Source organism: Lycium ferocissimum, chromosome 6 (assembly GCF_029784015.1).
Source record: "Lycium ferocissimum isolate CSIRO_LF1 chromosome 6, AGI_CSIRO_Lferr_CH_V1, whole genome shotgun sequence".
NCBI classification, from domain to species: Eukaryota; Viridiplantae; Streptophyta; class Magnoliopsida; order Solanales; family Solanaceae; genus Lycium; species Lycium ferocissimum.
The window spans coordinates 63,218,811-63,233,004 of NC_081347.1; the positions used below are offsets into that span (position 1 = coordinate 63,218,811).

At 37.9% G+C, this 14,194-nt stretch overlaps 1 protein-coding gene and 1 non-coding gene across 2 annotated transcripts; both read left to right on the top strand.

Moving 5' to 3' along the window:
* The first annotated feature begins 11,424 nt into the window (after positions 1 to 11,424).
* Positions 11,425 to 11,530, top strand: LOC132061712 (small nucleolar RNA R71). Its single transcript, XR_009416132.1, has one exon. It is a non-coding gene; the product is annotated as a small nucleolar RNA R71 (small nucleolar RNA).
* Positions 11,531 to 12,401: 871 nt separating this feature from the next.
* On the top strand, positions 12,402 to 13,130 carry LOC132061516 (uncharacterized). The gene is made up of 2 exons (XM_059454316.1): positions 12,402 to 12,470; positions 12,582 to 13,130. The coding sequence occupies exons 1-2, from the start codon at positions 12,402 to 12,404 to the stop codon at positions 13,128 to 13,130; spliced, it is 618 nt and encodes a 205-aa protein (XP_059310299.1).
* Positions 13,131 to 14,194: the final 1,064 nt, after the last annotated feature.

Consider the following 14,194-nt stretch of genomic DNA (forward strand, 5'->3'; position numbering starts at 1 on the left):
ACTGGTTCAATCAATAGGTAATGCAATAGCTCCAAACCAAGCAGCTTATTCAAAATCTAGAGGGAGTATTGCTAAGGTCAAAGTTAAATAGACTTATTGAAGCCTAAACTGGATCAAATCTGACTGGGATTCAAGAGACCTTATGAAAAAGATGATGGTAAATGATTGAACATAGAATATGAAAGGAAGGATAGGAGAGAATAGAATCTCCAACACAATTAACCAAGATGAAGTCAACCAGCAGAGTCCTTGCATCGTAGCTATTGCCAGATACGTTTTCTGTCCCCTTTTTTTCATTCCTTGCTTTTTTCTTTTTCTTGTACCCATTAATGTCTCCCTTATGTTCCCTCTGTGTCCCCATTCTTGTCTCCTTTTTTTTTTTTTTTTTTTTTTTTTCCAACTTCAGTAATTTTTGTTCAACTCTTACTCGATTCTTTTCATCTTCAGACCACTTTATTCCTACACATGACTACAAAGAAATATGTAATTTGTGGAGGTTAACAATTACAATTCGCGAAGGTTTTAACCTCTGCGAATTGCACTTTTACCCTCCGCAAATTACTCATTTTTTGTGGTCATGACATTAAAAAATATAGTACTAAGCATCTAATAATTTGTACTCAAACGATGATAAAACCACTAAAATGTGAGGCACATAATGACTAAAAATATGCATTTCAAGCCGAAGATCACTACCCCACACTAAGGCCTGATTTGTTTACACTTAATGGAGGTCATTATCTTAATAGTTCTGACCTTAGGCTATTAACTGCATTTGTTTATATTAAGATTTAAGCACTTACTTGGTCTGAACATGTCTAAATCATTAAGATATTGACAAAGTCTTTAACATCTTTAAGATGTATTTTTGTATGAATAATTTTTACCAAAAATATATCCACAACCACCAGCTCCACCCCTAACCCCACCCCTATCCCTTTTATTTGAATTATATATTTATTATGTTTAAATAAATATATTATACACATTCAGATGTTGAAAACAAACAATCTTAATCATTCAGTGTTCAGATCTAGAGATAACATCTTAATCATTCAGATGTGCATTCAGATTCAGATATCTTAATCTTAATGAAAACACACTACTAAGAAACTGTCAAAAATCGACAGACAAAACTAATGGGAAACCGACCCAACACGGTCCGTCGGTTTTCATAGTGTCGCTTTCCGAAAATCGATGGACTGCGTCGCTTACGCAGTCCGTCGATTTTTTATCCAATAATTAAAAAAAAATTAAAAAAACCGACAGACTGCGTCGGTTTTTTTAATTTTTAATTCTTTTAATTTAAAAAGAAATAATATAAATTTTATATAAAATCGATTGAGTCCGTCGATTTTTTATTTAATTTATATTGTTTTAAATTAAAAAACCGACGGATTGCTTCGATTTTCTGAAAAATTTCCTGCATGCAATTGCTGCATTTTCTGCAGCCAAACCTGCACAAAACCAGCACAAAAATTTGCTCAAAACCAGCACTAAAATGCTCCAAATCAACTCTAAAAGAGCTACAACACATAAAATCACCCTAAGTAACAATCAAACACATCAAGCACTATCTAAACACATCAAATACGATCTAAATAGACCTTCAAAGTTCAAAATATTCAAATGCCCAACCAAAAGTACCATTAACTAGTTTTACATAATTTTAACATAAGTCCATAGAGCATAAACATAAGTCCATAGAGCATAAAACATAAGTCCATTATGAAATCCAAACTACTACAATTCTAAAAATTGAAAAGTAAATCTAGTCGAATGAAGTCTACATTTTAGTTTAGAGGTTATAGAAATATTATAACTTAACAATTCTAACTTTGAAAAGCACAATCACAATCAATTCTAACTTTGAATTCTCAATAACAATTCCAACGTTAATAATTTATGAATTCTAACTTTAATATAACTTAGAAAAGCACAATCTCAACCAATTCTAAAAATTGAAAAGTAACTCTAGCCAAATAAAGTCTACATTTTAGTTTTGAGATTATAGAAATATTATAACTTAATAATTCTAACCTTGAAAAGCATAATCCCAACCAATTCTAAGCATAATCCCAACCAATTCTAACTTTGAATTCTCAATAACAATTCTAACTTTAATAACTTATGAATTCTAACTTTAATATAACTTTGAAAAGCACAATCCCAACCAATTCTAAAAATTGAAAAGTAAATCTAGTCAAATAAAATCTACATTTTAGTTTTGAGGTTATAGAAATATAATAACTTAACAATTCTACTAACTTATGGATTCTAACAAAAAGCACAATCCCCCCCCCCCCAAAAAAAAAAAAAAAAAAAAAAACTAGTCAAATAAAGTATACATTTTTGCATAAATTCAACATCAATAATATTGCAAACAATGATAACTAAGCTAACACAAATAAATTGACAATGAACGTAAAATATAGCACAATCTCAAGCAAAAAAAAAAAAAAAAAAAAAAAAAAAAAACGAAAAGTAAACTAGTCAAATAAAGTTTACATTTTTTCACAAATTCAACATTAATAACATTACAAATGATGTTCAACAAAGCTAAATAGACTAACATTAGGCCTAAAATTTACAAGTAAAACTAAAATTGAAAGAATTTTAAAAGCCCTAATTTAAAATAAACTAACCTCAATTTAGAAGTTAAAAATGAGGCTGGGGTAGGCAGGGATGGGCTGTGCAGGTGGTGTGGGGAGTCGGCGGCGGCTAGCAGGTGACGGGGGTGGTCGGCGGATTAGGGTTTGTTATTTAAGAGGGAAGTGGGTATCTTTTTTGGGGAAGATGAGAAATGAAATACCAAACCCGTTTGGTTCATATTGTTAAAAAAAAAACCGACGGACAAACCAACGCGGTCCGTCAGTTTATTTAAAAGAAATTCGTTTATTAATATTTTAAAAAATAAAATGAATTATAAATTATTTAATATATTTTTAAAACTAAAACCAATGTTATTTTTTTTTTAATAAAACCGACGTCCCTTGTAAAAAAAATTGGCATAAACATAATTTCAAAATTCCGCGTAAAAAGCCAACGTTGTCAGTCAGTTTTTTAATTAAAAAAATTAGAAATACACAAAACCGACCCACTGCATCAGTTTTCCGTCGGTTTTTCAAAGCAATGCAGTCCGTCGATTTTTTGTCCGTCGAATTTTGGCAGTTTTTTAGTAGTGACAAATGACGCCTTAGACTCTTGCTCATCCTTGATCAAGCATTAAAACAATCTCAATAAGTCAAGCTTAGGAGCGCCATCACTTTGGTTGATATCAACTATTAGGCCGTATAGCAACTCAAACCATCAAATATACTCTCCGTGATCATCATGCAAGATAAACAAGTCACACAATCAAACACCATACTTCTAACCTCCTAACCTCAGAGACGGACTTTAACTCATCACATTTAAGCTCGCTAGAAAATATATCATCTATCTATCATAAAACAAGTGCTCTCACGAGAAAATATAGTCCACGCACTCAAATCAAAGAATCAAATAGTATAATTTAAAGACATAGCATCAAAGAATAACTCTCGCACACACAAACGAATTCGTATGCATGCACAAAGAACTATAGGCTTGCCCATTATAGGTACATCTCTACTAATGTAAGTAAGCTCGACAAATAGGACTTTAACGGGTCGTAAAGTTAGCTAGAGGATGGGTAGAACAACTCTATAATAGTAACTTGCACTTTCCTAAGCACTTTCTACTTTTAGAATGCATCGCACGTTATGTTTTTCTCTTCTTTTTTTTTCCAGCACTCTCCTCAACATATATTTTGGTAAGTATTTTCCTCGTAACAAGAACGTTTCGATCATTTATTTTTGCAAGTAACTTTTATTCTTTTTTTTTTTTTTTTTTTCAATTCACATTCTTTCTAAGAGGATCTTTTCATCACTTTACAGTTATCACTGGTCACCATTAGTCTCGACCATCCCTTCGACAAATTTATCAATTACTTACAGTCTAGGCTATAGTGCTCAATGAAGCAGGGTGCAAAAATTAGGGATTCAACAAAAGGATCAAGGCAAAAGTACAGCTACCTATTGCTCCCAAACGCACACGCAAGTATACGTGGTCGTACAAGTAATATAGGGTGTTTAAGTCCAGATATCATACCCACAGAGACTTAGATTTTATACTGTTCAACTTATTCAAACTTAGTTATAACTATTCAAGAAAGTGACAATCAAAGTATTTGTTGTGACTAACTAAAAACTAAAAATAAACAATTGATATGAGTGTTTTTGTGACTGAGAAACTTGTGACGAAGATTGTAAGGTTTATCAGATGAGAGAAAGTTCCAGGGTTATGGTTTTCGACAATCTAATTGATCTTTTGACAATTCTACCTATCTTATTTCCTGGGTTACTAGTTGACGGGTTAATTTTAACTTTATAAGTATCTTCCGAGTTGCTCACAAGCCTGTAGATGCTAATATAACGCCTATATCCCTATGGTCGTCAGAGGTAACAAGAACGCATTTACTTCTCCGTATTCAACTAAGCAAGGCTAAAGGGTATATTCCTATCCTCATTAGCGAAACTATTATATCGAACAAGCCCTATTTATTCTTGTTACGCATGCAAATTCACTATCCTTAGTCCAATTCACACACCACAAATTGTGTTCAACTGTTGGCCAAATAATCAAACAATTAAGATCAAGAATAAATAAGCAACCCAAAATAAGGAAATTTAATCGATAGAAATTGTTGCCAAACCAACTATCACGACTTTCGGCACAACCCCAAAATTAAGAAGTTTAGCTACTCATGATTTTAGATGAAGAACAAGAATTCATGAATAATCTAGGGTTGAAAAGAAGAAAATAAAATAATTCTAGAGGGAGAAAATAGGACGATGGCTTGCAAGTATTAACAAAATCCCCGCAAGTTGTTTACAACTCATAACGTCTATCTATAGTCTAGGGTTAAAACTAAAATAAGTAGACCAAATCCGATCGAAACGGGAAAACATTGCACGAAATTGGCTTGGGGCGACGCCCAAGAGGAATTTCCAGGTTCCCTTTTTCGCTTCAGTGATTCTCCTTTTTGCGCTGGGGCGTCACCTAGCGCAACGCCTGGGGCGATGCCCAAGTGTCAATTCCGGCTTGGTGCGGTGCTTTTCTTCACCTCTTCACGTGCACACTTGGTTCTTGATTCCCAACCTTGACCAAACTGCCGGGTTTCTCATCATTTGTCCTCATTGTACCTAAATACACAAAACATATCAACATAAGCGCGAATACAACAATTCCATCATAGAAAATACGATTAAAGTCCTAAGAATGAGAGGTAAAGTGACACTAAATATCGATATTTGTGCCAAATATCACCACCCCCCACTTAGACTTTGCTCGCCCTAGAGCAAACCCTTACCTATACCACCCTACCATATTCACAATGATGCCATTCAAATAGGTCTACTTAGGCTTCGGCTAATACGGCTATTTCAAAAGAACCAATCACTTGAGCAAATTCTTTCGAAAGACATACCAAATATCAGAGTTTCCGATAAAAACAACCACCAACAACCCTCTCAAAAACAATTTCTTCCAAGAACAACATGGCTCAAAGACCCCACTTAAAATACAAAGCAATCATTGCTACCTAACCAAGAATCCAACATTTCACCATTTTATTGTCAACTAAGTGCCCTTACAAGAAGAGAATTGTCCATACATCTCACAAGATTCACTTCATTTCAATGAACATGAATTCAACAAATAGGCTCACTCTCCAAAAAGAATATCACGTGCTAATATGACGTACCATAGGCTTGCCCGTAGTGTAACCGCTTCGCTAATATGCTTATATCGAACCTAGGATCAAAGAGGACTTTAAGGGTTGTAATGTAGGATATGGGATGGGTAGAAATATTTGGTTAATAGTGACTAACCTCCCTAAGCACTTTAATACATATAATATTTTTTCAATTCAACTTTCTTCACCAACCACTAACAATACCAACACACACCCAAATTTACCCAAGTTATACCCATTTATTTCTTTTTATCTAAGCACCCTTTTTTTTAGAGACACGAGTTAGAAGGGAACTTTTATTCGATAAAACCAACTATCTTTTTTTTTTTTTTCAGTTCAGTTTTTCTCTTCTTTTTTTTTTCGATTCTGTACTAACAAGCTAAAATTACTTTTCTTCGGTGCACTTGTATACCTCCCTAGAATGCAACCAACAATCCCTCCCCCCCCCCCTTTTTTTTTCATATCCCAACTCCAATTACCATAATTCATCATTAAAGTGCTCAAGGAGTGTATTGGATCAAAACAAGCTGCTTAGAATGAAAGGTTAAGGCTATATTGACTGCCACCAAAGAAAAGGCTAACAGGCTCAACAGGGTTAACTAAGGTATAATTACAAGCACTGGTAGGTAGGAAAAGGTTAGATTTAGGCTAACAAAGAAATGCCTCTATCACTTCCTAAGTTACAACATACTTTATTTCGGCGAACACACGGGGCAAGTTGTTGACATCAAATACATAGCATGGATACAGATCAAATCCTTACACACACGGCACATAATCAACGCAAGAAGGATCATATTTTCCCTCGAATCAAGCAACAACATATCAACCACTGCCATGTAGGTCATGCATGAGTCAAATACAACAAGAATTTAGTATTTCGAGAGAGGCCATCTATTTTCACAGCATACTTTCAAATCAAAATGAAAAATAGCTCACATTGCCAATATTTCACCAAACCCAAGCACCTAGCATTTGAATGGTCCTCCTATGGACTAATTTTCCCTCAAACAGGTTGTCATCCACCCGTCATCAGGAAAAGCCCTTTCTACGACTAAAAAAAAATCCTAACGGGCAACTTATGCCACTACCAAGGGCCTACTAAACTACAAAACAAAATCTTTTTGCATTTTTTTGTGTATTTTCTATCTTTCTTTTTTTAAGAATACTCCTAAGCAAAAAGGAAGAATCATCTAACTCATGCAATTGCAACAACCTCTTTTCACTATCGTGCAATCTCTTAATTTGCTCCTTGTACATTTTCGCGTTCTTATATGCATGATAACGAAATTCATCTAACTCGCGCAACTGCAACAACCTCTTTTTACCAGCTTGTACCAAGTCAATGGCAGCTTCTTTATCGCCCAATAAGCTCTATGCTCAAGCTCAACTAGTAGATGACACGCCTTACCAAAGACGGGCTTATATGAAGATGTGATAATGGGAGTTTTGTAGGCTGTTCTGTATGCCCACAGAGCATCATTGAGTTTCACCGACCAATCTTTCCTACTCACGCTAACAGTCTTCTCCAAGATTCTCTTAATTTCTCGATTCGATACCTCTACTTGACCACTCGTATGGGGATGATAAGCCGTTGCTACATTGTGTTTCACCCCATACTTGAGAAATAATTTATCAAAGAGCCGGTTGCAAAAGTGCATACCTTGATCGCTGATGATGGCCCTCGGGGTTCCAAACCTCGTAAATATATTCTTCTTCATAAATCTTGCTACCACAGTAGCATCCTTGGTAGGAAGTGTAATGGTTTTCACCCACTTCGAGACATAATCTACAGCAACCAATATGTACTTATTCCTCTTGGACGGTATGAAGGGCACTATGAAGTCGATACCCACACATCAAATAGTTCAATCTCCAAGATGCCCTTCAATGGCATTTCATGATGCTTGGAGATATTTTCGGTTCTCTGGCAGCTATCGCAGGCTTTCACAAATTCATGAACATCTTTGAACAAAGTAGGCTAATATAAATCGGACTGAAGTACCTTTACAGCTGTTCTTTCACCAGCGTGATGTCCACCATTGGGTGATGAGTGACACTTCTAAAGAATCACGACGACCTCGTCCTCTGGAATATACATTCCAATTAGTAGATCTGTGCCAACCCTGTAGAGATAGGGCTCACCCCATATATAGAAATGACTATCATGCAAAATCCGCTTCTTCTTCTCATGATTAGCACTAGGGGGATAAATATCACTCACTATAAAGTTCACCATGTCTGCATACCATGGCACCTCAGCTGACTGAAGAGAAAAAAGTTGTTCATCAGGAAAAGTCTCCTTAATCACCACTGCTTCACCTATATGTTCCTGATCTTCCAATCTCGATAAGTGGTCTGCTACTTGATTTTCTATGCCCTTCCGGTCAAGAATCTCAATGTCAAACTCTTGTAGCAGCAGTACCTAATGTATAAGCCTCGGCTTCGCACCCTTCTTTGCAATAAGTAGCAAACTGCAGTATCATCAGTATAAACAATTTCCTTTCTGTCCATAAGATATAATCAAAATTTGTCAAAAGCGTAGACTACCGCCAATAACTCCTTCTCTGTAACCGTGTAGTTCATCTGGGCTGCGTCAAGTGTCTTCTTTGGCATAATATATAGGATGAAATATCTTGTCCCTCTTCTGACCAAGGACAGCTCCCACAGCAAAATCGCTTGCATCACACATCAAAATAAACGACAAAGACCAATTGGGTGCGATGATAATAGGAACAAACACTAATCTCTTCTTCAACTTATCAAAAGCTGTCAGATAGGCTTTATTGAACATAAACATCACATCTTTTTCTAATAGCTTGCACATCTCATTAGCAACTTTAGAGAAATCTTTGATGAACCATCGATAAAAGTTTATATGCCCAAGAAAATGCGCACTCCCCAAACTGAAACGGGTGGTGGCAAATTTTCAATCTCCTCAATTTTTGCCTTATCAACTTCTATTCCCTTGCTCGATACCTTGTGCCCAAGAACAATGCCCTCTCGAACCATGAAATGGTATTTTTCCCAGTGAAGTACCAAGTTTGTTTCTTCACAACAAGTTAACACGGCATTAAGATGGTTCAAACAGTCATCAAAAGAATCTCCAAAGACAGAGAAATCATCCATGAATGCCTCCTCATAATTTTTTTACCATATCGGTGAAAATAGCCATCATGCATCTCTGGATCGTACCTGGGGTGTTGCCTAAACCGAAAGGCATCCTCCGGAATACAAATGTATTATATAGACAAATGAATGTGGCCTTCTTCTGATATTCTGGTGCAATCATGATCTGATTATAGCCCGAATAGCCATCCAGAAAGCATAATAATAGTGCCCTGCCAATTTATTGAGCATCTGATCCATGAATGGCAACGGAAAGTGATCTTTTCTGGTGGCGTTTAACTTGCGATAGTCAATACATACCCTCCAACCAGTAACAGTTCATCTAGGCACCAATTCATTCTTCTCGTTCTCTACCACAGTCATGCCCCCTTTCTTCGGGACACATTATACGGGGCTCACCCATTTACCGTCAGAGATGGGATAAATAATGCAATTGTCAAGCCACTTGATTACCTCTTTCTTCACTACCTCCTTCATAATTGGGTTCAATCGTCTCTGGCATTCAACATTGGGCTTGCTGTCCTCTTCTAATAATATTTTGTGCATGCAAAACGAACTACTAATACCTCGAAATACCTCGAGGACATTCTTAGTACTAAGAACTACTAATACCTCGAACTACTGATATTCGACCTGTTAGCACTCGCAATACACGTTTAACCCTATATCAGTCAGATAAGTAGAGAGGATCACAGGTAATGTATTTTCACAACCCAAGAAAGCATGGCAAAGATAAGAAGGTAATGGCTTCAACTCAATAACTGGAGACTGTTCAATACAAGGCTTCGGCTTCTTCCAGGACTCTGGTCTGTTTAACTCCTCAAATGGTGTATTCACTCCCAAATAAGTACATGAAGTGTCAAGAATACTAAGACACTTCTCGACTTCTGCATCAACTATCAAATCTTCCCCATACACTGAACTGTCTCTAAAGGATCTCGCGAAGCTAGAAAGTAATCTAAGTCTGCATTAGTGAACTCGGGCTCCACAACTGTAAACATCTTCAACTCCTCATAATGAGCTGGAAGCTTGGTTGCTTTAAACACATCAAAAGTCTCCTTTTATCTATCAACTGTCATAGACATTTTCCCATCTCTAACTTGGATCACAGTGTCAATAGTAGCCAAGAATCCTCTTCCCATGATGAGAAGAACACTCTTATCTGCCTCATAATTAAGTATTACAAAATCAACGGAAGAATAAATGGTCCTACCTTCACAAGAACATTCTCAATAATACCATTAGGATGAGCAAAAGATTGATCAGCTAGCTGCAAATTAATAGTCGTTGGCCTAGGCTCACCCAAACCCAACGTTCAGAACACAGAAATAGGCATCAGATTAATACTAGCACCCAAGTCACACAATTCTAGCCCAACATCAATGTTGCCAATAGTAATCAAAATCGTGAAGCTACGGGGATCTTTCAACTTTGGAGGAATTTTACTCCTCACTCCAGAACTGCACTCCTCAGTAAGTGCAATAGTTTCAAACTCTATCTAACGCCTTTTGTTCGTAACCACATCTTTGATATACTTAGCATATTTTTGAACTTTTTGCAAAAGCTCCACCAGAGGAATGTTAATGTGTACCTATTTAAAGAGTTCAAGAAATTTCTTACAAGCCGAATCTACTTTCTGTTTCTGAAGTCGCAGTGAAAAAAGAGGGGGTCGTCGAACCACTTTCTCTATAAGTTGCTCTGCGACTTTCTGCTCTGGCTCAGCTTACTTAGTAGGGATAAGTTCTGCTTCGACTACGTTCTTTTTTTTTTTAGGCACTTTTTCATGTTCTGTGCCATTTCTCAAGGTGACTGTCTTGCACTCCTTTGGGTTCTTCTCAGCATCACTAGAAAGAGCACTGTGTGGTCTAACATTCTGCATAATAGCTATCTGCCCCATTTGACGCTCAAGCTCATGAATAGGTTTATGCATCTCACTCTGAACTTTCTGATTTTGCTGCTGCATTACCTGCTGTTGAGCTATGAGTTGTTTCATTATCTCTTTTAAATTGCTAGCTGGCTGGGCCTGATTTGCTGATAATTGTTTAGCTTGTGGAAGTCCTGCTTCCCGAATGGAGGATTGTAATTATTTCCATAATAGTACCCACAATTTCTGCCATCATGGTTTTTGTTGCCCCACATAATAGACGGATTCTGGATTCAATAGACAATTAGAATAATCATAAATCTTACCAAACTTACACACGCTGCTTGCTGAATATGTTGAACTAGTTGGACCTGCTGAGCTTGAGGAAAACCCCTTAATATCACATTAGTAAGTGTACTTATATTAGCCCGAATAGCTGCAACATCATCTACTTGAAGAACCCCAACGGCTTTTTGTGGTAACCGTCGGCTCATATCTTGATATTCCTGAGTGCCCTTAGACATAAGCTCGAGTAAAGCTTCAATTTCCTCATAAGTCTTGGTCAAAATCTGTCCCTGGGTGGACACTTTCAACAAAGCACTAGAATCATGCCTCAACCCTTAAATAAAATAATGCACAATAATCTTCAGGGGCTGTATATGATGAGAACAATCTCGGAAATAACCCTTGAACCTCTCCCAATCCTGTGATAGAGATTCGAAATCCTTCTGAGTGAAGTTGGCAATTTTCCCTCTGAGCTCTTTCATTTTTCGGGACGAAAAGAACTTCTCGATAAATTTGCTCAATAAAATCTCCCACAAAGTAATAGAATTTGCGGGGAGATTATTAAACCACTCTTTAGATTCACCAATTAACGAGAACGAGAATAATACAATATTCACAAAATCGTCCGTGACATCTCTGTATTGGAAATTTTCACTTAAGTCCACGAACTGCATCAAATGCTTGTGTGGGTCTTCATTTGGCTTACCCATATACTAGCACGTAGCTTGCACCAGCCGCACTGTTCTTTCTTTCAGCTCGAATTGTTCGTTGATTTTCGGCTTGACAATGGCCTTAGCAGTGTTTGCCAGACTGGGTCTAGCATAGTTTGGAATTGGAACTCTAGCCGGTTATGCCACCTGAGCAGGTCTCGCATCCTGTTCATCCCTGTTTCTATTTCTTTCCCTTTCTACCGCTTTAAGAGCAAGTCTTGCTGCTTTCTCAGCAATTCTTCTCTGTCTGCATAAAGTTCTTTTGATTTCGGGATCAAGATCAGCTAATGGTTCTCCTGAACTTCCAGTGCTTGGCATAAACAAGAGAAACATGAAGTGACATAAGTAGACCAACGAAAATAGTAAAGACTTGAATAGAGAAACAAACTCAAATAAGAAAATAGTAAATCTTTCTAAGTCCTCGACAATGGCGCCAAAAACTTGTTGCTCCCAAATGCACCCGCAAGTATACGTGATCGTACAAGTAATATAGGATGTTTAAGTCCAGATATCATACCCATAGAGACTTAAATTTTATCTTTGTTCAACTGATTCAAACTTCATTATAACTATTCAAGAAAGTGACAATCAAAATATTTTGTTGTGACTAACTAAAAACTGAAAATAAACAATTGATATGAGTTTTTTTGTGATTGAGAAACTTGATGAAGACTGTAAGGTTTATCAGATAAGAGAAAGCTCCAGGGTCATGACTTTCGATAATCTAGTTGATCTTTTGACAATTCTACCTATTTCTTGTGTTACTAGTTGACGGGTTAATTATAACTTTATGAGTATCTTTCGAGTTGCTCACAAGCCTGTAGATGCTAATATAACTTCTAGGTTGAGAGTAGGGTCTTTGAACATTGGGACTTTAACGGGAAAATCCATAGAGCTAGTTAAGATTCTTAAGAGGAGGATAGTTAATATTGCTTGCGTCCAAGAGACTAAATGGGTAGGACCTAAAGCTAAGGATGTGGACTGGTATAAGCTTTGGTTCTCGAGTAAGTCGGGAGACAGGAATAGGGTAGGCATCTTGGTTGATAGTAAGCTAAGGGATCAGGTGGTAGAGGCTAGAAGGGTCAATGACAGGATGATGACAATTAAGTTGGTCGTTGGATGTTTCACCTTGAACATTATTAGTGCTTACGCGCCACAAGCGGGCTTGGACGAGGAGGTAAAGAGGCATTTTTGGGAGGATTTGGATGAAGTGGTGGGAGGTATACCGCCTACTGAGAAGTTATTCGTAGGAGGAGATTTCAATAGACACATTGGGTCTGTTTCGAGGGGTTATGATGATGTGCATGGGGGTTTTTGGCTTCGGAGACAGGAACGGAGGAGGAGTCTTACTTCTGGATTTCGCTAAGGCTTTTGGTTTGGTGGTAGCCAACTCGAGTTTCCCTAAGAAGGAGGAGCACTTGGTAACCTTTCGTAGCTCGGTGGCTGCGACGCAGATAGACTTTTTGCTCCTTAGAAAGGATGATAAATGTCTTTGTAAAGACTGCAAGGTCATTCCGAGCGAGAATCTTACGACCCAACATAAGCTATTGGTGATGGATTTGGAGATCAAGAGGAGGAAGAAGAAGAGGGTCGCCGATGATCGGCCAAGGATCAGGTGGGGGAGTTTGACTCTGTCTAGTGCCCAAGAATTAGGGGAGAAGTTGATGGCTTTAGGGGCGTGGGAGAGAGCGGGGAGATGCGAGCAGTATGTGGGATAGGATGACCAGTTGCATTAGAGAAGCAGCTAGAGAGGTTCTGGGAGTCTCAAGAGGTCGCCATGCTGTGCACCGAGGGGATTGGTGGTGGAATGGGGAAGTCCAAGGTAAAGTGGAAGCAAAGAAGCAGGTGTATGCGAAGCTGGTAGACAGCAAGGATGATAAAGAGAAGCGAACGAATAGGGAAAAGTACAAGATGGCGAGAAAGGAGGCGAAGTTGGCAGTGTCGGTAGCGAAAACGGCGGCGTTTGAACGCCTTTATGCAGAACTAGAGGACAGAGGCTGGGATAAGAAGTTGTTCAGGCTTGCCAAGGCGAGAGAGAGGAAGGCACGCGACCTGGATGAAGTGAAGTGCATCAAAGATGAGGATGGTAAAGTGTTGGTGGAGGAAGCTCTCATTAGACGGAGATGGCAGTCATACTTTCATAAACTCTTGAACGAAGAAGGGGACAAAGACATTGTGTTGGGAGATTTGGAGTACTCTGAGAGGCATCGCGATTGTGGGTATTGTAGGAGTATAAAGGTCGACGAGGTTAAGGGTGCTGTTCGTAGGATATGCAGAGGAAGAGCGGCTGGACCTGACGAGATTCCTGGGGAATTTTGGAAGAGTGCAGGTAGGGTAGGCTTGGAGTGGCTGACTGGGTTGTTTAATGTCATTTTTAAGACGGCGAAGATGCCCGAAGAATGGAGGTGGAGTACAATGATTCCTTTGTAC

What these genes read in the sequence shown, in the direction of transcription:
- LOC132061516 (XM_059454316.1), top strand. Translation starts at nt 12,402, where the DNA reads ATGAGTTTTTTTGTGATTGAGAAACTTGATGAAGACTGTAAGGTTTAT. An exon ending in AGATAAGAGAAAGCTCCAGG is followed by an intron (nt 12,471 to 12,581) that starts GTCATGACTTTC and finishes GTTGCTCACAAG; the next exon opens with CCTGTAGATGCTAATATAAC.